Here is a 26,949-nt window from a genome sequence, read left to right as displayed (position 1 = left end):
AAATATGCATTCCAATTATAAATAAGCGTCTATTTACTTTTAACGAATACAATTGTTTCATATAAATATATGAATCATAAAATATAAATGAATTAGTCTTAGGTGGATTTTATGAATTTTTACATTCAGTTTATATTAGTTTCCACTATACAAAAACTTGTTTTGATTCAAATCTTTAATTTACTTGAATGCAGTTGATATTTCTGTAATAGACATTTCGACTCATGTAGTAGATGATTTGAAAATTGACGAACGAATTGTGTATAGACCGACCAGTCAGTTATGACCGAACCTTGAGATAGATCACAGCAAGGAAAATAAATATTTAGAAATCTCTCATAATATAAGGACTGATTTATTTCTGAATTTAAATGTAACAAATCAGAAGTGGGATTAAGAATCCATTAAGGCCTGATAGTGAATATTAGAAATTAGTTAAAATACTCGATGATAATAGTTCGGATTTTAGTCTTATATTAGAAGCAACAAATGTTAGGTTACGGTTACGTCTGACTATAGAAGTGAAAGATACGCGCGAAGCTCAATCGAATAGTTTAGGCATCACTCGGTTATTATACTGAACTTAGTTTGAGACGCTACTAACGAAAGAATGGAAAAATTAATGGTAGTGAAGTTGAAAGCTCTAGCAATAAGGCATAGGTTACAAACGACGGGTTCAAAAAATGAACTCATTGCTAGACACAACGAGTTTGATCCAACGGGCGCATGCGTTGAATCAATTAATAATGAAGAACACGATGTTATAATGCATAGTGCTAGTTTTCAAGAACAGGAAGACATGCGGAATATCCAAGACAATTAGGTAATCCCGCCAATATCCAAAACCCAGGAGATCGACATTACCTAAGAGAATTAGACTTGGCGAATAGGGAAAATGAGCTGCTACGACGAGAAATAGACTTAGTTCGTCAAGAGAATGAGTTGATTCGTCAAAACTGTCGAAATGATGAATTAAACAAACAAAACAGTAGCAGCAAGAAAGAAAGTATTAATTCCATGTTAGAATTGGTTGGAAATTATGATGGTTCAGCTGGTACATTTCAAAGTTGGGAAAAACAAATCCGACTGTTATGCGCAGCTTACGACCTTGAAGATGATAGGGCCAAGCTATTGATAAGCAACAAGTTAAAAGGAAAGGCTAGAGAATGGTTTCAAACTGAAAGCTCTATTGCGTTAAGTGTGAATCAGATACTTGAAGGACTAAAAAAAATTTATGACCATCGATCGATACGTGTTACCCTGCGTAAACAATTCGAATCCTGCGAATGGAAATCTTCCGAAACCTTCGCAGATTACTGTCACGATAAAGTGATTATGGCTAGAAACGTTCCAATTGCAGAAGAAGAGATGGTGGATTATTTAATAGACGGCATACCTTCCGAACATCTACAGGATCTAGCACGTATGAAAGAATTTGAGGAAAAAGAATCAATGCTGAGGATAATTGAAAAAATTTCATTAAGGCCCTCAATCAGAAGAGATGGATGTCTGGTAGACAAAATCTGAAAGTAGGCAAAAAGATTCGAGGATTAGGGAAATAGACGTAAACAAACCATGGACCGAGCTGGATAAGAAGAAACCCACAAATATTAACAAAAAGATCAGGTGCTCTAACTGTAATCATATAGGGCACTGGTCTAACGAATGCAAGAAGCGACAACGGGAGAAAGGATCTTGTTTTGAATGCGGATCAATGGATCATAAAGTGTCTAAATGTCCCACAGAAGAAGAGGGAAATTAACTGCGTCTCTAGGCTGGAAGACGAAACTGACGAAATCGACGAGATAGATTATCAAGTGACAGCGATATCAGGATCTGCAGATAATGAACACACATTTATTAGAGACAATAAGTATAAAATTTGTGTGGATGACAAATGGAAATACTTTAATTTACCAACACTGATGGACACGGGAAGTCCAATTAGTTTTATTACAGAAAGTTATGTACCGAAGAAAGTGATAGAAGCGGTGGATAAAAGTCAAAAGGTTTTCATGGGCATTAACGGATCGCGACTAGTGGTAAGAGGTTCGATAACATTGACGGTAATTATTGACGGAGAGCAAAGAGATGATCAAACCGTTTTGGTCGTCCCTAATGAAACGATGAAAACACCGATTGTATTAGGCCGAGATGTATTTCATCAGTTTGGATTAATATTAATGAAACCTTTTAAGAAAGCAGTTGAAGAACTTATGAATGTTAACGTCACGGATGGTAACGAAAAGGCTTCCGATTCGCTTAATGTAAATCCAGAAATAGGGTTCGAAATTAGAAATAAAATAACGAGACTATTTGAAAAAGAATATATTGAGTCAACGAAACCAGATACGCCTAAAGTCGATATGCAGTTACAGTTAATTGTAAAAGATCTGAATCCGTTTTACTACAATCCAAGACGATTGTCTTTTTGCGAGAAAGGGAAGTTACGTAAAATATTGGATGCACTTTTAGAGAAGAAGATCATTCGCCCAAGTAATTCAGAATATGTATCACCTATCATTCTAGTTAATAAAAAGAACGGCGAATTAAGGTTATGCATCGATTATCGGCATATAAACAAAGTGATCGCGAAGGATAATTATCCTTTGCCGTTGATCGAAGATCAAGTCAATGCCTTGCGAGATAAGAACTATTTCAGTACTTTTGACCTCAAAAATGGTTTCTTTCATGTTCGAATGGCAGAAGGGTCTATTAAATACACAGCGTTCACCACTCCCTTCGGTGTATTAGAGTATGTACGGATGCCTTTTGGATTAAAAGTAGGACCGCCACGTTTTCAACGATTTGTAAGCGAAGCATTGGCAGATCTGTTAAGATCAAACGATGTTATTGTTTACATGGACGATCTATTGGTAGCAACACAAACAATTGACGAACATCTAGATATATTAAGGAGGTTATTCCAAACACTAAACGACAATTTACTGGAACTGCGTATAGATAAATGTAAAATTTTATTTACGAAAACTAATTTTTTGGGCTATTTAATATCTAAGGATGGAATAAAACCTAACCAAACTGGCGTCGCGGCTATTCACGATTTCCCTATACCTCAAAATGTAAAAAGCGTACAAAGATTCTTAGGAATGACATCATACTTTCGGAAAGACTTTTCATTGCTCGCTAATCCATTATATAATCTTACTCGCAAGGGAGTCGAATTTAAATTCGGCGAGGAAGAAATTAATTCTTTTGAAATATTAAAACAAAAATTAGTCGAAGCACCGGTCCTATGTATCTATAGTCCACTTGATGAAACCGAGCTTCATAGGGATGCAAGCTCTAGCGGCTTCGGTGCTACTTTAATGCAAAAGAAAACTGATGGGAAAGTCCATCCAGTTTTTTATTTTTCTAAATCCACAACAAGCACCGAGAGCCGTTATCACAGTTTCGAACTAGAGACACTTGCCATTATATACGCTTTGAGACAGTTTCGCATTTACTTGCAGGGTTTACATTTTAAAATAGTTACATATTGTGCTTCTCTTAAGATGACCTTAGATAAAAAGGAAGTATGTCCGCGTATTGAGAGGTGGGCGGTTGAATTAATGCATTACGATTACGAAACCGAACACACATCGTTCCTCCGCAAGAATGCAACACGTCGATGCTCTCAGTCGCAGTAGTAACATTTTGGTCCTCGAAGATAACTCATTTGAACTTAATTTAGCGATCTGTCAAAATAAAGACCCAAAAATTCAGGAAATTCGTGATAAATTAGAAAAATCCGAAGATCCCATATATGAAATGAGAAATGGTTTAGTATATAAGAAAAAAACTGACAATTTATTGTTTTATGTGCCTGAAATGTTAGAAAATGAAATCTTGCGCAAATATCACGACAAATTAGGTCACTTTGGGGTTGAGAAAACAGCTGAAACTATTTTGCGAAACTATTAGTTTCCGCACATGCGAAACAAAATTAAAACATATATCGGTAATTGTTTAAAATGTATCTTTTTCTCACCCAAGGCTGGCTAAACCGAAGGATATTTACATAATATACCCAAAGGAATAAAGCCGTTTCGAACCATCCACGTAGATCACATTGGTCCAATTGACCGTAAAAGATTAGTAAAGCAATATATTTTAGTCATAGTTGATGCGTTTATCAAATTTGTCAAACTATACCCAGTTAAGTCTACGGCAACCAAGGAAACTATCGAATGTATGTCACAATATTTTAAGAATTATAGTTATCCGTCGATAGTTGTTACTGATCGTGGATCCAGCTTTACGTCAGTTGAATTCCGTCAATTTATTGCTCAATATCATATTAATCATATATTAATAGCCACAGGATCATCCAAAGCAAATGGTCAAGTCGAAAGAGTAAACAGAGTATTAGGACCAATCATTGCTAAAACGGTGGATAATAATAACGGTAAATACTGGTATAAAATTCTTGATGATGTTGAATTCGCGATCAATAACACCATAAGTAGTGTTACAGGCGAGACACCAAGCCGTTTGTTATTTGGAGTCGATCAGCAAGGAAAGTCTGTTGACTTTATCAAAGAATATTTAGAAAACGAGTCAGGATACGATCAGTGTAGCCTCGCTAACATTAGGAAAAAGGCAGCTATCAGAATTAGAAGAAAGCAAGACTATAGTAACGAACTATTATAATAAGCATTATAAATCCGCACGAGAGTATAAAATAAGTGACTATGTCATGATTAAGAACTTTGACAGTACCCCTGGTGCCCCAAAGAAATTGATTCCCCAAGTTAAAGGCCCTTACGAAATTAAACGAGTTTTAAGAAACGACAGGTATTATCTGAAAAATGTCGAAAACGCCAGAGCGAATCAACGGGCATACGAAGGTACTTGGGAATCAGCGAATCTTCGGCCCTGGATTAGTGATAGTAGCACTGTAAATTAAATTACCTATCGTGAAAGCATCTCACTGTCTAAGGTCAGACATTTTGCCAGGAATGACCGAATTGTAATAGACATTTCGACTCATGTAGTAGATGATTTGAAAATTGACGAACGAATTGTGTATAGACCGACCAGTCAGTTATGACCGAACCTTGAGAGAGATCACAGCAAGGAAAATAAATATTTAGAAATCTCTCATAATATAAGGACTGATTTATTTCTGAATTTAAATGTAACATTTCATAACGTACAATGAATAAATATTTGGAACGATATTTCCTTTAAAAATATATTTATTAATCTAATAATTACTTCAAGCAATAATATATTTCATTTTCTTTAAATAATTATGTATTAATGTGAAAGAAATATTTTCTTGCTTGTAAAAATTACATGCATTTAAGTATATTAGTTTAATTGATGCAAGTAGATATTTCAATGCATTTAATATATCCTTCTTTCAGCGCTATCTGTTTTACCGTGTATGCATTTGTTCGAGATTGGGATGAGCAAAATGCTGAGAAGTAGATTCCACATTTCTGCTATATCTCCCTTTCTCTCTTACGCTGACAGTAGACGGCTAGACCGACAGTGTCTAGCCGCTCTATCTGTCTTTATCTCTCCGCGGCGCGCTTGCGCGTCTTCAGGCACTAGCGCGTCGAGGCCGCGACAGCGACACTATTTGCGCGCTTGGCCACTAGGTGGCCAGCGCCCGCAGCAGCTCTCTCGCTGGCAAAATTAGTGTCGCGTAATTACTTAGATGAGTCCTTGATAAGGACCCATCGCACCCCAAACTAGCTCGACAGCTGTGTAGCAGCAGCAACAGCAGCAGTTTTGTCGCCTTCTCGGCCTTTCCTTTGACGCCTCTTCGGCAGCGCCTCCACGGCCATCTCCAAGAGCGCCTCCACCGGCGAACTCATCGGGTAAATACTTGGTAAGTATCACCCAATCACCCACTGCCTACGAAGAGGGGACTACACCTCTGCGGCACTCACCTCCCTCCTAAGGGTGATTTCTCCGGGTACTTCCCGGGAGAAGTTAACCCTCTCCTTCCCCTCCACACTGCCTCCGAGGACTACCTTGGAACGAGTGTTCCGAACCTTGCATCCAGGCCTCTCGTAAGAGTCGGGTAGTGGAAGGGGTAGAATCACCCTAGGGGTTGGGTGGCTCGGAGCCACTATAGCTTGTGGAGAGGTAGGCTGCGGGGTAAGGGGATTTCCCCTTTCCTGAAACCACTACTCCACCTTTGCTTCCTCCTATGGCTGGGGATTTGTCTGGGGAGTACCCCGGGGAAATTGTCTAGCTCGGGAGTTTATTTCTCCGCGTTCCTTTCTGGGGAATTTCAGTCTCTAGGGTTCTTGGGAATCTTCTTCCGCAAAAATTCCTTTGGACTTGACGAGAACAAATTCCCTAAGAAGTCTATAATTAAGTATAGCGGTTATTTTGTATATATTTTTGTAAATTTTGTACAATCTTATTTATTGATTAAATCTCCTTTTTCCCGTTAAACTGTGTTTTGACAATGTTATTTCAAGAACGAAAACCTTCCAATCTGATCACAGGACTGGAGCCTATTTTGGACGCTGTTTCGCACAAATTTTTGGTCCTTCGAGCCGGATATCCGGGAAAAACATTTGAAGTGCATCAGTGTTCCTGAGTCAGAGTTCCGGACTGCGTTTAGGGTGTGGTTTTGTTCTGAAATAAAATTTCAAAATGGCTAGCTCAGGGGATTTATTAGAAGCGATCAATTACGTACCCATGATTCCGGATGAATTCGTTCGGTTGGTTGTTAATAGCAAGAAGCGTGGAGTCAACAACTTCACCATTACATTCTTGGAGGATAGGCTTGTCGCCGTAGAGAAGTGGCTTAAGGTGTTGCATAAAACTCACGTTAATATCACTACTCACACTAAACCGGCCGAATTAGCTAAAATGGAGTACGTGACCGAAATCTGGTATCAAACCGCCCTTGATGCACATAGTGATGCGGAAGAATTTATTCTGTGACATCTAGACACATTTCGCTCCAGTTGTGCAATGTCGGCATCAGGTCCGACTACGCCTTCAGGCGAATTAAATTACATTAGGCTTCCAGTTATCGATTTACTAAAGTTCTCAGGGGATTATTTAGAATGGAACAACTTTTATGAGACTTTCAGTTCCATTGTTCACGACAAAGCACATGTATCCGGGCGGGATAAGTTCCATTACCTAAAATTCTGTTTGCAAGGAGAAGCGGCAACGGTCATTAAGTCTTTAGCAATCACCTCCGAGTACTATACGATAGCATGGGACACTCTAGTGGCTAGGTATACGGACAAACGGATGATCACGGATACGTTCTTAGATCAAATTTCGCAAGTACCAACGCTACGGGGTGACAACTTTAAGGTTCTGAAAGAAGTTAGGGACTCTATCGCGGTGGCTCTCAACGCCCTCAAAATTATGGGTTACGGCGTCGATCAATGGGATCCCATCCTTGTGCATTCTCTGAAGAATAAATTGGATGACACCCTTCGCATGGCCTGGGAGATGTATTTGGGAAACAGCAAAGATTATCCCACTTTCCTTCAATTTTCTGAGTTTTTAACGCGTCACGTTAACTCATTGCAATCCTTAGGTAACAAACCTAAGACTTCCTAAATGGAATCTGGGAAATCCTTGAAGTCACACGCTACGAGTGTGAATAGTACTGGTAGTGCCCACTGCGGTAGTAACCATCTCTTGTATCAGTGCAAGGACTACCTTGCATTGAACCCTCAGGCCCGTTCAAAGTTTGCATTTTCACAGAATCTTTGCATCAACTGTCTGAAGCCCGGACATAGTTCCTCGAATTGTTCTTCCTCGTCACGATGCAGGAGATGTAGTAAAATGCATCATACCCTACTGCATTTTGACAAATCTGGCATCGGGGGGAGCAAGGCACGGGGGACTACCCCCGCAGTCAACTTCTCTTCCGAGCCCGAACCCTCTAGCTCGAATTCTACAACGTATCTCAGCGTTACCGATACACGGTCTGTTCTTTTGGCCACTTTCTCCGCCAGGATTGATGCTCCTGACGGTTCTCGTGATATAGTCCGCGGTTTAGTTGACACGGGCTCAGAAACTTCCCTTATCTCAGAAAATATAGCTCAGCAATTATGAGTATCGCGAAAACGTGTCAACGCGACCATTCATGGCGTCTCTCTGAATTCGGCTCAAAACATTCGAGCAGAGGTACAGATTACGCTTCATTCTCTATCACGACACGGTGTTTCGTTGGATGTAACTGCATTGATCTTACCTTGGATTACTCAATATATGCCTCCGACTTATTCCACGTCGTCTTTTCCAGCACTTAGCGAAATTGATCTGGCTGATAAATTCGCTTCAACCAGGGCTCCAATTGATGTGCTCATTGGTGCAGATTATCTTGCAGCATTGATGGAAGGCCCGTACATGCATTCTCCTGATCATACGTTGCTTGCCCAGCGGACTATTTTCGGGTGGATCGTAGCTGGGGTCGTACTCAAGACTGGTCCCTCTCATAGTGTTACGGTGCATCATTGCTTTGAGGTAGAAAAAACTCTTCGTGACTTCTGGGAACTGGAAGAAGTTCCGGAAGTCAAACCCATGTCCACAGAGGACTCCCTCTGTGAACAACATTTTGTGAATACGGTATCACGCACCTCCTCAGGTCGTTTTGTCGTTGCTTTACCTTTTCGATCCGACATCGAGAAGCACAGCTTAGGTTCTTCCTCTCGGGTAGCAGAGAAAACCCTATCACGAATACTTCGGCGATTGGAAACCTCTCCAGAACAAGCTGAAAGTTATTCTCAATATTTACAGGAGTATCTAGTGTTGGGACATATGTCTCCTGTGCCTATGAACTCTGATTTTCGCGTCTTCCTGCCTCATCATGGAGTTTTTAAGACCGAGAATCAGAAGACAAAGATTCGCGTTGTATTCAACGCATCTTCTAAAACCTCTACTGGCGTCTCGCTTAATGATACGCTATTCATTGGACCCAAACTCCAACAGGACATCACGCGGATCCTGATGAATTGTCGTGCCTTTCGATATGTAGGCGTGACGGATATTGTTATAATGTTTAGTCAGATTCTTGTGCGTCTTGAGGACCGCAAGTATCAGAACATTTTATGGAAGACTGATTCCGGTGAGCTACAGGCTTTCGAACTCAACACGGTGACCTACGGTACGGGACCGGCACCTTTCTTATCCTCGCGAGTTTTGCGTGAATCAGCTTCCACGGACGGATCTAACTTCCCTCTCGCGCATGATGTTTTGTTAAATTCTACTTATGTAGATGATATTCTTTTCGGGGCCCATGACCTAAAGCAACTCAGTTCTGTAAGGGATCAACTCATCGCTCTACTGGCGAAAGGGGGCTTCTCCTTGAGCAAATGTGCATTCAATCAACCGGGGACTTCCCCGCTTGAACCTACCGAGCCACACTCTTTCTTTGAGGATCCTGCTGGATCAAGTAAAGTCTTGGGCATATATTGGGATCACGGGGATGATAGCTTTCGCTTCCGTGTTTCTCCTTCATCTATTGGTGTACTAACCAAATGCATCCTCTTATCAGAGAATGCTAAGATCTATGATCCATTGGGGTGGATCTCTCCAATAGTTATCACATTAAAGCAGTTAATGCAATCCACCTGGTTACTCAAACTCTCTTGGGATGAAGAGATTCCTGAGCCGGTTCAGTCCAAATGGCTCAAGTGCTATGAGCAGCTCCGCGACTTACAGTCTTTGCGCATTCCCCGATGGACCGGGCAAACTCCCAATATTGGAGAACGCGAATTGATCGGATTTTGCGACGCATCAGAGTTGGCCTACGGTGCTGTAGTCTACGAACGTCTCACGGATGAGAACGGTCATCTGTCGGTACATTTAGTAATGTCCAAAACAAAAGTCGCGCCGATTAAGACCACTTTAATACCTCGGTTGGAGTTGGTTGCAGCCGCACTTCTAGTCAAGCTATTGGTTCATGTAAAAGGAAGTCTTGTCGGGAATTGTGATGCGATTCGTTACTACTCGGATTCGCAGGTCGCGTTAGCTTGGATAGCAAAGCAACCCGTACATTGGAAGACGTTTGTGGCCAGTCGCGTTTCATATATTCAAACGCATCTTCCTGAAGCCAGCTGGCATCATGTACCTACTAAGCTGAATCCTGCGGATTTGTGCTCAAGAGGAACCAGTGCTCAACAGTTATCAGAGGACTCACTTTGGTGGCATGGGCCTGCTTTTCTCCGTGAGCTAACCGTCAATCCTGTTCAGGTCTTTGAAACCACGGAGGAAAGTCGGAAGGTCGCGTTAACCGCTCAACTGGACACAAATCAGTGTTGGTTTTTTGATAAGTTTTCGTCTTGGTCTAAACTGGTTCGAGTTATGGCTTATGTTCCTCGATTTGTCCAGCGGACCAGGAAAACCGGTCAGTGGGAGGACTCCCTCCTGTCTGCATCGGAAATTCGCAGTTCGATTGAAGCCTTGGTAAAGGTTGTTCAACGAACACATTTCGCAAGCGAGCTCTCAGCCTTGAATCTTGGGTTACGTATACCGTCGCGATCAAAGGTTCTTTCCTTATATCCGATAATGGATTCACAAGAAATTTTAAGAATAGGGGGGCGGCTTCGGAACGCCGAAATTTCTGAACTAACGAAACACACCATTATTCTACCGGACTGTCACCTAACCGCCATACTCATTAGGCAAACCCACCTAGATACATTTCACGGGGGAATCCAATTAACTTTGTCCACGTTGCGACAAAGGTTTTGCGTCGTGAATGCGCGGAATCTAGTAAAATCATGCGTTCACAAATGCACCACGTTTGTTCGCGAACGCGCTAAACTCGGTAGCCAACTTAAGGGTTCACTTCCTGCCGCTCGGGTTTCTCGCAGTTTCACTTTCGAACACACCGGAGTAGACTATGCTGGGCCTTTCTTGGTGAAATTGCATCACGGTCGTAATGCAAAATCCTTGAAATGTTACGTGGCAGTGTTCGTATGTCTATCTACCCGTGCTCTTCACTTGGAACTCGTCTCTCGATTTGATACCGAGGCCTTCCTCGCCGCGCTGTCTCGTTTTATCTCTCGTCGTGGAAAACCCGCCGTCATGTACTCGGACAACGGCCTTAATTTTCAAGGAGCGGACGCCGAACTAAAACGCACCTACCAATGCTCTCTAGAAGCCGCCCGCGCTGAGAACACCGATTCCCTCAGCGAAATCGAGTGGAAATTCATCCCGGTCGCTACTCCTCACTGGGGCGGTCTTTGGGAAAGTGCTGTAAAAAGTATGAAGCACCACCTGAAGCGCTCCCTCGGAGTTTTCGCGCCAAATTTCGAGGAAATGACCACTCTACTGACCAAGATTGAGGCATGCCTCAACTCACGGCCTATCTCGCGGTTACATGATGATCCAGAGTCGTTGGACGTACTCACCCCGGGGCAGTTCCTGTCAGGCCGGGCGTTAAATTCCCTCCCGAAATTTTCCACCTTGGACTTACGCGAATCATCATTAAACCGTTGGCAAACCGTGACTAGAATCACCGAGACATTTTGGAAAAAGTGGTCCTCTGAATATCTTCACACGCTGCAGCATAGGCCAAAATGGCAGAACTCAAACTCTGAATTTTGTGAGGGAGATTTAGTACTTATCAAAGTACCCAACAACCCCCCCCCCCGCATGTGGACCGTGGAGCGGATTCCCAAACTAGTCCCTGGGGTGGACGGGGTAGTCCGTGTAGCTATACTCAAAACCGCGAGAAAAGAGATTTAACGGAGTCTCTCGCAACTCTGTAAACTCCCTTCTTAAACATTGTTTCGGGTCTTATCAGGGTCTGTCTTTACCCTGTTCACCGGCATCCTGAAATTCTTCAGGTTGCCCTCTTTCCTTCTCAAGCTTCCTAGGACTCTTCACAGGTTGCTTAACTTCTCCTTCTTGGCTCCCTGGGACTCTTCAGGTTGCTTATTCTTTCCCTGGTTTCCTGGGACTCTTCAGGTTACCACCTCCTTTCTAGGGCGTCCTGGGACTCTTCAGGTCGCTCTGCTTCCTTTTCCGAATCTTTCAGGAACACTTATAATTTCCGCCATGTCTTTTCTTCCAATACCCCAAAAGTACTTACTGAGTCTTCGTACTCATCATCTTCCTTTTTGGTGCAGCAACGTTGATCATGGCGGATTATCCATCGGCCCACCTCCTGGGCGTGGGATACGAAGACGAGGGGGACGATGTCCTCGAGTTGCATGCCCTCCGGGAGGAGTCTGAATTTTGGCGGCTGTTCGGCCATATTCTCCCGGAGGGGCAAAAGGAGACGCCGGCACCGCCACCACCTCCAACCCCAGCACCAAGACCGCAGGCGAGACGGCAGAGGCCCGTCATCGCCTCAAAGAAGAGCATTGCCTCGGCGAACTGGGCTGGGAAAGTCCTCGACGATCCCAGCGCCAGGGAACTCAGCGCAATGCTCAAAAAATCAGAGTCCGGGCATTCGGGAAAGAGATAGAGGTGCCCCTCTATACGGCGCTAAAATTGCGCCGTTGAAAGGCCTGGGCCCCACAGGGTAAAATAACCCTGCGGTGGTCCCCAGCCCTAGAGCTTCACTCAGCCAAAGTACAAATGAAACCATGTAAATAGTCGTCTCCTCCATATCTGTTTTATATTTTCATTTTGAAAATAAAAATATTTAAACCGATAACGTTATTCTTCCTTGTTTTAACGCCATCGCGTCAACGGGGGGAGTTTGTTCGAGTTTGGGGGGAGCGGAAAATGTTGAGAAATAGATTCCGCATTTTTCCGCTATATCTCCCTTTCTCTCTTGCGCTCACAGTAGACGGCTAGACCGACAGCGTCTAGCCGCTCTATCTGTCTTTATCTCTCCGCGGCGCGCTTGCGCGTCTTCAGGCCCCAGCGCGTCGAGGCCGCGACAGCGACACTACTTGCGCGCTTGGCCACTAGGTGGCCAGCGCCCGCAGCAGCTCTCTCGCTGGCAAAATTAGTGTCGCGTAATTACTTAGATGAGTCCTTGATAAGGACCCATCGCACCCCAAACTAGCTCGACAGCTGTGTAGCAGCAGCAACAGCAGCAGTTTTGTCGCCTTCTCGGCCTTTCCTTTGACGCCTCCTCGGCAGCGCCTCCACGGCCATCTCCAAGAGCGCCTCCACCGGCGAACTCATCGGGTAAATACTTGGTAAGTATCACCCAATCACCCACTGCCTACCAAGAGGGGATTACCCCTCTGCGGCACTCTCCTCACTCCTAAGGGAGATTTCTCCGAGGACTTCCCGGGAGAAGTTAACCCTCTCCTTCCCCTACCACACTGCCTCCGAGGACTCCCTTGGACCCAGTGTTCCGAACCTCGCATCCAGGGCTCTCGTAAGAGTCGGGTAGTGGGAGGGGTAGAATCACCTTAGGGGTTGGGTGGCTCGGAGCCACTATAGCTTGTGTAGAGGTAAGCTGCGGGGTAAGGGGACTTCCCCTTCCCTAAAACCACTTCTCCACCTTTGCTTCCTCCTGTGGCTGGGGATTTGTCTGGGGAATACCCCGGGGAAATTGTCCAGCTCGGGAGTTTATTGCTCCGCGTTCCTTTCTGGGGAATTTTAGTTTCTAGGGTTCTTGGGAATCTTCTTCCGCAGAAATTCCCTAGGACTTTACGGGAACAAATTCTCTGGTAAGTCTATAATTAAGTATAGCGGTTATTTTGTATATATTTTTGTAAATTTTGTACAATCTTATTTATTGAATAAATCTCCTTTTTCCCGTTAAACTGTGTTTTGACAATTTTATTTCAAGAACGAAAATCTTCCAATCTGACCACAGGACTGGAGCCTACTTTGGACGCTGTTTCTTATAGGTATACTTATCTAATATTTGTCGACATCTTATGTCATTATTATTCGAATTCATTTGTCATTTTGAAAATTTAACACATTCACTAACATAGCAATGATTAACCTCACTGTATTAAATATAAATATCCTCACATTACAATTGATAGTTAACAGTATTCGACGGATTAATTATATCGATTACATCGATTTTATTTGATAGTTCACAACACTGGTTTTTTCGTTGAGTTTAACCGGTTGGCGACGCTGAGAAAAAATGACGTCATTTTCCTCTTAACGGCCAACTTCAGCCCGAGACATACATTCTAGCTGGAGAAGATGACGAAGAAGAATCTTAATTTTCGATATATATTGTAACCTATCGCGGATATTCACTAAGGGAAAGTCGAGTGAACACTAGATAAGCACAATGCACACGGACTTGATGATTTAATACTTTTAAAGTTTTGGGCGCCAGGCCTAATTTATTATAGACCAGTCCGCGGCCTTCCCGGCTTGAGCTCTCTCAGGTTTGGGCCCTGCCCGGGCATTTAACAAGCACAATTAAATTAGAGTGAATATTAACTTCCAATCTTTACTATTTATTATTCTGCTCCTTTATATTCAAACATACTACTCTATACTAGTAAAAACAATTATGATCATTTTGTACAGTTTAACACCTTGCAACTTCCTATTTAGTACAACATATTAGACATTAATATAATTACAATGCAGTTGCAAGGTACATGAGTCTACGCTATCCAAATTGTATAAGGTTCCTTTAGTTAACTAGCTGCTTAAGTTTTCACTACACTGTCCTGGATTATTTGTAGGCTGGTGGAGTGGCCTCATTAATGCCTTCTCTGGTCCTTCGCAGTATATTTCTCTATTCGCATTGTCCTTCTATTCATATGGGACTACTGCGTAACCCACCCAAGGCTGGTTTCTCTGATGAGTACCCACTTCAAGCAATATTCCTTTGGTATAGTTCCTACTACTGACTGGCTTGTCAGTTAATACTATTTCTTATACTGGATTGTTTGCACATAACTCTCCAGGACCTGTTGGAAAGAATATTTGGGCTTCGCTTGCCCCAGGTACTTGCCTTGTACCTCTCTTTTCTCTTGCCTGACCGGCTACGTAGCCTATTGCTGATGGGAGTGGGTCCCACTAGGTGGTTGTCTTTATATTATGCTAATTAATCTCCTATTAGCCTTCTCAATTACAATTCACCCTCACCAAACTGGATGTCAGCAGCATGAGTTCATATTCTACCACCTATGTGGTTCACATGCTACCCTGAACCTCCAATAAAATTCCTCCGCCATCAGCAACAGTCCTCACTACGCCCCGCCAAGAGAAGAGGCTTTCGCATAGATTACGAAAAGCAAATAAGTCAAAGGAGTAATCCTGGCGCCTATAGGTTAGGTTAATCGATTTTGTTCCCACTTACCTTGGCGTTTCTCCTTGCTGGCTATTTCCTTTTGTTTTATTAACTCGGCGCTTAGCCTTTATTCTACCCTGTTTCTTTCCTTATCCTTTCCACAATCCTTTCCTTTATCCTTCTCTATTTCCTGTCCTTTATTCTCCTTTCGGTCCTTACTGTATCCAGGGTTATCAAAAAGTGCCACGAGGCAACGGGGTTCACCTCGCTCTAGTCCTGAAAAGAAGAAGGGCGCAGGCGCGCCCAGGGCCGGCGCAACTAGTTTTTCGCATCGATCCATTGATCGATTCAGGTCCGGGCCCACGCCCACTTGGGCCACCGCACTACTGGCGGCGCGGAAATCAAAATCTATGTAACCGATCGAAACCGTAGTTTTGTCCGGGTACAATATATAGCTAACTGAGTATGATATCTCTGGATTGCGTGAATCGTTCTTGATGTTCATGGGCTCAAATGAAAGCTTGTTCAAAACTATTTTAAGAAAAGCTTGTGACGAGACGCTTGCTTTGGCGCTGCCCCATGCACGATACTGCGTGGGGGGGAGAGCTGTGGCGTACGTGCCGATACCGCGGCCTATACTATAGCGTGCGCCAAGTATAGAGTCCTCGTCATGCCCCTCTTTAACTTCCCAAAACGGCCGCTCCGCAGCGCCGATTCCGTTTTCGGCGGCTCAACTGGGTATATAAGACCGAGCTCCGACCCAGTTGAGCATTCCGTACCCAGGAGCTCTCCGGGTATATTCTTACCAACCCTCCTACGCAGGAGTTATCCGCGTATACCTATCCTTTGCTCAGGAGTTCTCCGAGCACTTCCTGGCGCAGGAGTTCTCCGCGTCGTCCGCACCGTTCCTTGCCCGATGCCCATGCTAACGGCCGAGTCCAGGAGTTTTCCGGACCAACGGCCATTTTTCTTAAAGGGTTAATGCCGTTTTATTTACAGCTTCCCCGTTGACCGCCATATTGGCGTCCGCCATATTGGCTTCCGCCATATTGGCTCCCCGGGCCCTCCCGTAAGGCCACCTACCGCCGCGCCGCCTAACGGTCCATTCCCGAAAGCCCCGCCGAGTGGCTACCGAGCGAAGCGCCGCCAGCGGGCGATAATTATACTTGCGACCGACACATAAGCGTACACACCTGCAGCGGCAAGACACGAACAACACAAACATAAATAGGTTAAGGTTAATATGTACAAAAACATTGTAAATACTCTTGTTTCTTTTATTTTAAATAAACAGTTTTTGTTATCTGCATTAAATTCGTCCATATTTCTTTTGATCCTTCTCGGTCAAGCGAACCGAACGGTTTTTGCGACGACTAAACTCGTCAACAAAACACGTTACAAGCTTTACTTGAATCATGACAGTGTATCATTTACGGAGAAAAATCGATTTAAAAATTGAGACGGCCAAACTTGCTGTATAAGATACAGTAGTGCCTCGATGGCGGTATAGATACGTCTATACCTACTTTTATCTACTTCCCGTCTAGATACTACCGTGTCTCTTGATTTGCGAAAACATTATATTCATTTAATTTACTTTGATTACTGTTTTTCTCTAAGTTATCGCTAGAAAATTGTGACTAGCTATAGTGTCATAATATACGCGTTCGTTTTTACATAAATGTTCGCTTCATTTAAACGAATATTTATTTCGAAAAACGTATAAGTGACTTTGCGGTCGCTAGATGGAGCATTGCTCCTCACGTTTCTCACTAGTGGTCTTCAAAAGCTCAGTTTCTATATAAGAGAATACTAACTGATATATTCTTACTGTTATGTCAAGTAAGTGAATATGTTTCAATTAACGATGTGTATTATATATGTGTGTTCTCTATGTATATGTTTTATTTGAATAGTAATTTCTAGCTTGTTTCAGGTAAATTAATGTAAGTTTGAAAACGTTTCAAGACAAAGAAATGGATATTCGTTAAATACAAATAGGCATACAGGGAGGTTCTCTAACGGCGGCATATAGGAGATTCGTGTTAGTTGACTATAGCGCTCAGGATGATGGTTTCTGAGAACGCTGATTGGTCAATATTGCGTAGTACCAACAGATAATAGGCCGTTACCAATAGTTGGATACGAAAAATGAGATTCATCCGCCATTTTGGTGTGTAGAAATGTTTACATGCTGATCGTAGCAGAAAGAGGTGTAAAATGGAAAAATGTCAAATGTAGTCGTTACTAAAGTAAAAATTGAATACTTTGAATGAAAATGAAGAATATTCGTACTTTCCATTCATTATTTTCAATTTTTACTTTAGTAACCTCACTATTTGACAATTTTCCATTTTACACCTCTTTCTGCTATGATTAGCATGTAAACATTTCTCCACACCAATATGGCGGATGAATCTCATTTTCTTATTCATCTATTGGTAACGGACCATTTCATGTTGGCACTACATGATATTGACCAATCAGCGTTCTCAGAAACCATCATCCTGAGCGCTATAGTCAACTAACACGATTCTCCTATATGCCGCCATTAGAGAACCTCCCTGTATATAATAATAAAAGTTGTTATTAAACGGCATACCTGATTTCTGGTATAAATAATAATATAATGATTCAAAGTGATTAACCCATTAACGCTCAAAACGGCAAGAATCAAAGGTTTACTTTGCGATCAGATTTAAAGTGCTAAATCTTGTTGCACATATCGCAAAATACCTTTACTTATGTTTTCGAGGTCGCTCTACAAGATGGTATAATTTAAATTATGATTTGGTTGCGTGAAAAAAAGATATAGTGACTTTTTCCTCAAAAAGTGCTAAAAATTTTGCGACAAAAATTTTAAAAGTTAAATTTTCTACTAAAATTTGATGTTCCTCTTCATTAATAATGGGCACAAGTTGGCACAAACATTCCAAAGTTTCAAAATATCGTCCGTAGGAAATGAAAAATTCTTGATGGTCGAAGCAAAATGGCGGCAAACACGATTTTTTGTTACAAAATTTCACAAGCTTTTTTCTCATCAATTACGAACTTTATTGAAAATTTCCCAAGGATAAAAATGTCTTATAATTAATTGAAGAATATTCTAAATTTTTTTCAAATTTTTTATAAACAATTTTTTATTTTTCCTGATATTACGAGACTGAAATTTAAAAAATTGCTTATAAAAAATTTGAAAAATTTTTAGAATATTCTTCAGTTAATTCTAAGACATTTTTATCCTTGGGAAATTTTCAATAAAGTTCGTAATTGATGAGAAAAAAGCTTGTGAAATTTTGTAACAAAAAATCGTGTTTGCCGCCATTTTGCTTCGACCATCAAGAATTTTTCATTTCCTACGGACGATATTTTGAAACTTTGGAATGTTTGTGCCAACTTGTGCCCATTTTTAATGAAGAGGAACATCAAATTTTAGTAGAAAATTTAACTTTTAAAATTTTTGTCGCAAAATTTTTAGCACTTTTTGAGGAAAAAGTCACTATATCTTTTTTTCACGTAACCAAATCATAATTTAAATTATACCATCTTGTAGAGCGACCTCGAAAACATAAGTAAAGGTATTTTGCGATATGTGCAACAAGATTTAGCACTTTAAATCTGATCGCAAAGTAAACCTTTGATTCTTGCCGTTTTGGGCGTTAATGGGTTAATCAGATGACGTCAAATTGTAGGCAAATTGTCAACCAACAATATATTAACGACGATGTTATCAAGTAAATTTTTTTTAATATAATATATTTTATTAAATTATTGCAAACGAATATTTATTTGCTTATAATAAAAGAATCGTTTGAAGCACATATAAAAAGTAGTGAAGGGAACAACTTTACTATCGAGAATAACGAATTAATTACTTAGAAAATTCTGATATAATTATAAAATACATTTGATTTAAATGAAAATTCGTTTATTTTAAATGAATACTGTCTCAAAGGTTATCCTGTTATGACGCATCACCTTACCACGTCATTAATACGTCATCGCAAAGTCTATTTTTTATTTTACTCCAAATAAACATATTTTTATGTAATAACATATTAGTTTCATTCAAATCAATATCTACTTGAATCAACTACATATTTACTTAAGTTTAAGAAATAATAAAGTTTCAATGACGTATCATCTTACTACGTCACCAAAATTCTCAAATTTTAATAATTTATTCGTTAATACCCACCAAATGTGTGTTTAAAGAAAAAGCATATTCATACGAGACAACTGTATATTCGTTTGGTTGATATGAATTTACGCATGTCTCTAACAATTATACGCTTACCACGACACATACCGATTTAATACGCACCAAATGTGTGTTCAAAGAAAACGCACATTTGTTCGAGACAACTCTATACTCGTTTGGTTGACATGAATATTTGCTTGTATCTAACAAATATATACTTAAAGTAAGGTATAGAAAATTAAGGTGTATAGAATATTTCTTTGAATGAAATAATAATTTAGTGATTCAAGCACTTCTCTTCTGAACTTAAATAAGTATTTTTTTAATTAAAACAAATTATTCTTTTAATGTATTGAAATAAATTTGAATTTATTAAATATTTATGTGATAACATTCGTTTGAATTAATCGTATTCGTTGGATCCAAAATTTCAAGTCGCTTAGATACATAGTAAATGCCATATTAATTTGGGTCAATTAAATTTCGTTTGAATCAAATGAATTTTTCTCTCAGTGTAGTGACCGTTCAACCATCATTCTAGTTAATGAATGACATTTATTAAATTTAATTTGAGCTTCTGTTAAGCAGCCATTGTCCTTAAATGGTACTATCAAATGTTTGTGTAAAACGTAAGCAGAATCACCCAATAAATGAAAGTCGTCTGGAAAATTTGTGGCATTTAGCATATTTTCAAAGTTGGAAAAGCGATATATTTTCATATTATGGACTGAACTAGTTTGCCCACATTAATCTCAATTTGTTTGTATGATGTAGCACTTGTTATGTTACAATTAAAAGAACTTATTATGTATCATTTATACTTTCTACGTGTCCTAATACAATATCACTATTAACCACGTAACCAATTTCTATAGTATAACATTGCTGCAGTTGTATTCTTATAGCTATTGATAGCGGAACATTTTTATGTGAATTACTACTAGCTACAATATCTTTCAAAGCTTTGTTTTTTCGTTCAGATACCATTGACCAAAAATGGATAAGCGGTCCATTATCTAGCATTATCTGAGGCATGTGAGTCATAAAATGTATTTTAGGCTTTGAAGAGCCAAAATATTCCACATAAGAATAATTATGCATTTTTATAAAATGATGCAGATGCGATATGTCAGCATATACAAATCTTGGAGCAGTTGTGATTCCAAGAATTTGTCGAAGAATTAAATACCAATTCCATAACTTATTGCCATCTGGTATTAGATTTCCTACTATCAAATTGAAGTATCGCATTAAACAGAGCATTTCTGCTGATGACTGTTTTAATTTAATTTTGTTTATAATTTTTTCGTCGTCACTTGCTGTAGAAGATTCTTTAAGTACTGAACACGCTTTGTTCGCTACTATAATTAAAGTCTCTTATTCGATTATTTAATGTTTGTAATGAAAATATATTGTCGTCTATTAAGCATGATATTATTCTTGACAACGTATAATTTGCAACTCCTTCAAATAAATCGTGCATCAAATCAATCGATTTATTTTCAACGATGTGGAAATCAAGAAAGGAATTGAATACAGTGTTGCCAGAAAGTAGACTGTCGGTCTACAGAATTTCCCCCTCCACTTACAACCACAGATACAGGCTCGTTTGCGTGAGCCATCCCCACTTCTACCGCTGCTCGATGGTCACGAGCACAAGTGAAGCGTCCATACATGTGTCGACTGGCTTCGCTCGCTCTCGGCTATCCTCGGATTAAAGAGAGAGCGGAGATACTTTCTCGGACCTCTCTGTCTTTCTCGCTGTTAGCGTCTAGCAGAAGATTCGAGGCAAAATCTTTCCGCTTCGTTTTGCCGAAAATCTACGAATCTGCGATGTTATTTACATTTGCAGGACAATGCCTTTATGCATGTTTTTCAGCATATATATTTATAAGCATTGACTTATTATAATCAATGGAAATGCGCATGTGATATGTAATAATTACTTTAAATACAATTTCATCGTTATAATTCCGTAAAATTTGCATTTCTTTAATTTATTATTGATTTTTGTGAGTCAATGGCCATTAAAAAAAATTTAATCATAAAAAAAAAAGAAAAGCACGGAGCGGAAATCGAACCCGGACCCACGAATTGCCACGCGCTTACCTTACCACCTGAGCCACGAGGCTTCTTCGATGTCTCATAAACAGAAAGTCTTCTTACGGACTTGAAATACCGTATAAATAAACGATCAACTGACAGCTTTATTCATTATTATTCTGTCATAATGGAACAAATATTGAAGAATAATTGTGTATTGAATATTTTTCGTAAGCTTTTCCAATTGCCAAGAACAAAAATAAATAATCAACTCTCGTAGCATTGGCATATTAGAGTGCGATAAGGAGCGGTTATCGGACCTCTCTCTCTCTCTCTCTCTTTCTCAATCGCGTCTTCGTTTTCCTTCTTCCTTTAGGGGAAAGCACGTGCGTTTATTACCGAAACAATTCTTACCTCAGAAATATTATGTTCTGTAATGTATTTAAATGTACATATAGATCAATACGTATTATGTACATAGGCAATGTTAAAAGTAAGTATTAATTTCTCTAAACATAAGACTCTCTATTAAAATCATTTACTAAATAAGCTTGAGAATCATATATTGAAATATAAGTAAAATTACATTACTTATTTTCATTGCGAGCTTTTCATTCCCGAACAGCTATTCGGCGCTCGCAATGTAAACATACACGAGCGACCGATAGGAAGCAATTAATCAAAAGAAAGAGTTTTTATGACTACCTAGATCTATGCAGTATTTAAAGGATTACATATACTTATTTCTATATACAGGGTGGAACGTTAACGCCGCATTTCCTTTAAACGGGTTATTCCTGAGACTTTTCTAAGGAAAACGCCGTTGGCCGTTTTAAAATCTAGCCACTGGTTAAAGAGATATTAAAGATTAAATTTTGTATGCAATTATTGATTTTACATATGATTGCAGTAGTATTGGTATGTACGTGTGGCAAGTGCAAGTATAAGAGAGAAGTTGCTGTTATGACGTTTCACTCTCCCCTTTTATTGATTTTTTCGGATTCGTTGAGAAGTTGCTGCCAGTTAGCTGTTTTGCTTTTTATTGATTAGCTGGAAATTTTGAGATTTAATTCGCGTTCTCGCGCAGAAACTAACGCGTACGCGCAATTTATCTACGGAGAATCTTGGTTAACTGTTATTGTGTGCGTCCCCATACTATTTAATTTATGATGCCAAATAATTAATGGGCAAATCGAGATAATGTAAATTAAATTCTTTGAGGATTGAACACTTTAAACCAAGACTATGCTCCAGTCAATGAGCGCTCAGTTGTGCATATCTGTCGATCATTGACTGTTAGCGAGAGAAAGAAGCTATAGCCGAATAGTCGCGTCGTTGACGGTTAGCCTAATAAATGAGAAGATTGCGTAATCAATTGTTTATTTATCTGTTTTTATGGAGCAACTTCAAGGATGGGCAGCATTGTAAATGTGCTCCATATGGCCACCTTCAGCATCGATGCCCGCCCTTGCTCGTCGGAGAAATAGGTCTGGAAGATGTTCCTCTAGAAATTCGGCAGAAAATGTGGTTCCAGCACGACGGAGCAGCTCCGCATAAAGCGGCCACTGCGAAAGGCGTGCTGCACCGCAAGTTTCATGGCAAATGGATCGGCCGTGGTGGTCCCATCCCTTGGCCTGCTAGATCTCCTGATCTGAATCCATTAGATTTCTTATTTTGAGGGCCTTGAAAGAAAAGGTCTACACGGGAAGACATCTAATGCGGAATCAGGAAGAACTAGCAGCGCGATTGGATGTGGCTATCACGGAGATCACACCTGAGATGATAGCCACTGTCCAAGCAAATCTTCTCCGACGAGCAAGGGCGTGCATCGATGCTGAAGGTGGCCATATGGAGCACTTCTACAATGCTGCCTATCCTTGAAGTTGCTCCATAAAATCAAGTAAATAAACATTTGATTACGCAATCTTTTCATTTATTAGGCTAACCGTCAACGACGCGACTATTCGGCTATAGCTTCTTTCTCTCGCTAACAGTCAATGATCGACAGATATGCACAGCTGAGCGCTCATTGACTGGAGCATAGTCTTGGTTTAAAGTGTTCAATCCTCATAGAATTTAATTTACATTATCTCGATTTGCCCATTAATTATTTGGCATCGTAAATTAAATGGTATGTGGACGCACACAATAACAGTTAACCAAGATTCTCCGTAGATAAATTGCGCGTACGCGTTAGTTTCTGCGCGAGAACGCGAATTAAATCTCAAAATTTCAGCTAATCAATAAAAAAGCAAAACAGCTAACCGGCAGCAACTTCTCAACGAATGCGAAAAAATAAATAAAAGGGGAGAGTGAAACGTCATAGCAGCAACTTCTCTCTTATACTTGCACTTGCCACACGTATATACCAATACTACTGCAATCATATGTAAAATCAATAATTGCATACAAAATTTAATCTTTAATATCTCCTTAACCAGTGGCTAGATTTTAAAACAGCCAACGGCGTTTTCCTTAGAAAAGTCTCAGGAATAACCCGTTTAAAGGAAGTGCGGCGTTAACGTTCCACCCTGTATATGTAATAATTATACATAATATGGAAACACTCTTCTCTCTGTGCAAGGAAGAGCTAATCTAAACAGCGTGCGAGAGAGAGACCGCTGCTTAGTGCGCGGGAAAGAAACAGCGTGATAAACACGCAGTGTTTATTACCTGAAGCAAAAATTAAAGACCGTTGTACTCAGACAATATAGGCCAAGTCGAATAGCTGATCTCTGAAATAGATGGAAGAATTAAGAACCTTCATTTCATTAAAGTGATTTCGCGAGTAATAGAGGGTAAATTATCTTTTAATTTATTCATTGCTCCGAACATACAGCAACTCCTACACCGCACTCACTCCTCGAACGATGTTTCTGCTCTTCCTTCCTCTCCTACCAATCACCTTCGGACACACACCTGTATGGAAGAATCCTAACATTTTCGGGACTATTTGCTTATACCTTATGTGAAGGCTTATTATAATTGCTTAGGTGTGGGAATTTGGTACTGTAATGTGTGTTTGAAGGAGGAATCGACGCTAAGTAAAGATAAACTACAATATTTTCATTTTATATTTTTATAAATCACGGTGTTGCCACCAAACCTCTCCCTATTCCCCCTTCCACCTCTTCCTCTTCCTCCCGATTCTCTTCCTCATCTTTCTAACCCTCTTCCTCTTCCCCCCGATCTTCTTCCTCTTCCTCCTACTTCTCTTCCTCTCACTCCTCCTCCTCTACCTCCACGGCTAAGCTGGGCCCAATGACGGCGAGCTTTTCCGCCTTCTGTTCCTCTGACTGTAACATAATTTAAAATTTGTTAATATTATATGTAACGGGAATAAAATGTTTTTTGCAAAAAGAGGAATGTATAATATTAGTTAATAATGAAATATTACCATGAGGGATTGGCCTTTGCACCCCTGCTCCTAAAGCAGCCGAAGGGACCGAAGGCTACCGCTGTGGCCCAGGGTGGTGGGGGTGCTGTTGTTGTTGCTGCTGCTGCTGTTGACGCTGCTGCTGATGCTGCTGCTGCTACTGCTGCTGCTGATTCTGCTGCTGATGCTGCTGCTGCTGTTGCTGCCGCTGCAGTTGCAACACTTGCAACTGCTGCCGTTGCTGCTGTGGTTGCTGCTGTTGCAGCAATATTTGTTGATGCAGCAGCTGTTGTTGCTGCTTTCTGACCAGCGCTTGGATAGTTACTTCTAAGGAATCCAAGCGCTGGTCATAATAATGCAGCACTGCTGCATCGGCTGCTGCTGCATTTCGAGAGCGACCGCCTATACAAATATAAGACAACAAATGAATTAACATTAAGTAAAATTAAATATATATTATGAAATATTTAAAATAGTAATGAAAGTATACTTGCTTCGTTCGGGTTGCACTTCGTGAGACATTCTGAAAAGAACGGAAGAATTAAAATTTAATAAAAGAAGTTAGATCGGTGAACTTAATTATTTATTTATAGGATGTGTCATTCATTACAATTAATTTGACAAGCATAGATAAAATAATTAAATGTTATAATACAAATGATATATTTTATCATTACAAATATCTTTTTATAAATGAATTTGAAATTATCGAATTTTAATCATTAGAACAGTTAATGAATTTCTCTAAGAAAGTCTGGCGGATAGAAGAAGGTCATGAAATTTATTTATTTATCACAATAATAATATTAATTAACTATTAATATCTAATAAAAATTAAGATTTTATAAGTACTCTAAGAAGTATACATTAACAATTAACTTTTTATCTATGCTCTCAAATTCATGAATTTAATGTTTTCAATATTAAGAAACTACTTACTGTGCGAACTGCCTGAGAAGTCGATCCATTGTAACTGATCGATTATTAAGTATGACTTTCGGACGATGTGGATATGATACACCTTCTCAATGTTTAGGTTTACTGTCGAAATGTAGCTACTGCACACTTGTCAGCCATAGATGTAAACAATCACATAAGTTTGAAGAAAATATCTATAGATTCGTTCAGTCGGTTTAAATCGCTGATATTTAAACGACTTAAAATTTCGAGGTGATAAAAGTAGTGAAGATTAAAGTGAATTTTCGGTATTTATTTAGTGTCCCAAAAACAATTTATTAAATAAAATTGTTTATTGTTCGGTGCATAATTGTTGAACAGCAGTTATTTGTAACGCCGAAGGGTCCCTTCCTTACTGACTTCAGGAATTTTGGATTAAAAAATCATCAATTGTGAGTACTGAAATATTATTAAATTACGTTGTAATATACAATTTGGTATTTAAAAACTAAAAGTACCATCAAAATCGGAAAAAATGGATTCAAAATATAATCCAAAAAAAATTAAAGCAAATTTTCGCAATGATTGGCTGGACTATGATCCTTCTTGGAAAGTGTGGCTGCAAAAAGCAGAAAATGATGATTCCAAATTTTATTGTCTTGCGTGTGACAAAGAATATGTAGGTGGTTTATCACAAGTCAAAAGGCATGCTTCGCGTCAACTAAATTTAAATAATGTGAAACGTCTGGAAAAGCCTGAAGACTTTGATGCAGAATCTCCTACTTGCTCAACAGATGAACAATTTAATTTCAATGATAGAGTAAAAGCAGCGGAAATAAAAGTAGCAGCTTTTCTTGCTGAACATAATCTTTCCTTCATATACAGTGCAGAGTTATTGAAATTGTTTCAAGATATAGGTAAAGAACCAAATGTTTTGCAATCTATGTCCCTTGGTAGAACCAAAGCAAATAAGATTGTGAATAACGTTTTGTGCACTTATGAAACAAAACGAATAGCTGATAATTTAAAAAATAATAAATTTTCTGTGTTTGTAGATGAAACTACAGATATAACAAATGAAAAGAAAATGACATTGCTTACACGATATGTGGACAGAAAATCATTATGCGTTCAAATAGATTTATTGCAGTTAATTAATTTAGATGCAAGTGATTGTTCTGCAGATAAACTATTTACCGCATTCAGTGATGAATTAATTCGTCATGAAATATCATTTTCACAGATTACTGGATTGAGCTGTGATAATGCTACGGTAATGATCGGAAAGCATGAATCTTTTCAAACGAA

At 39.9% G+C, this 26,949-nt stretch overlaps 3 protein-coding genes across 3 annotated transcripts; all 3 read left to right on the top strand.

Moving 5' to 3' along the window:
• Positions 1-6,945: 6,945 nt before the first annotated feature.
• LOC136775028 (uncharacterized) lies at positions 6,946-7,551 on the top strand. Its single transcript, XM_066729505.1, has one exon. It carries the CDS (start codon positions 6,946-6,948, stop codon positions 7,549-7,551), a length of 606 nt encoding a protein of 201 aa, XP_066585602.1.
• Positions 7,552-8,052, top strand: LOC136775027 (uncharacterized). The gene has a single exon (XM_066729504.1). The coding sequence runs from the start codon at positions 7,552-7,554 to the stop codon at positions 8,050-8,052; it is 501 nt and encodes a 166-aa protein (XP_066585601.1).
• A 156-nt stretch (positions 8,053-8,208) lies between these two features.
• On the top strand, positions 8,209-12,415 carry LOC136775026 (uncharacterized). The gene is made up of 6 exons (XM_066729503.1): positions 8,209-8,511; positions 8,737-8,811; positions 8,929-9,307; positions 9,494-11,548; positions 11,750-11,875; positions 12,075-12,415. Exons 1-6 carry the CDS (start codon positions 8,209-8,211, stop codon positions 12,413-12,415), a joined length of 3,279 nt encoding a protein of 1,092 aa, XP_066585600.1.
• Positions 12,416-26,949: the final 14,534 nt, after the last annotated feature.

Source organism: Prorops nasuta, unplaced genomic scaffold, assembly GCF_024137725.1.
Source record: "Prorops nasuta isolate Cenicafe-Biocafe unplaced genomic scaffold, Cenicafe_Pnas_1.2 PNAS00007, whole genome shotgun sequence".
NCBI lineage: Eukaryota > Metazoa > Arthropoda > Insecta > Hymenoptera > Bethylidae > Prorops > Prorops nasuta.
This window is presented reverse-complemented; position numbering and strand designations above follow the sequence as displayed.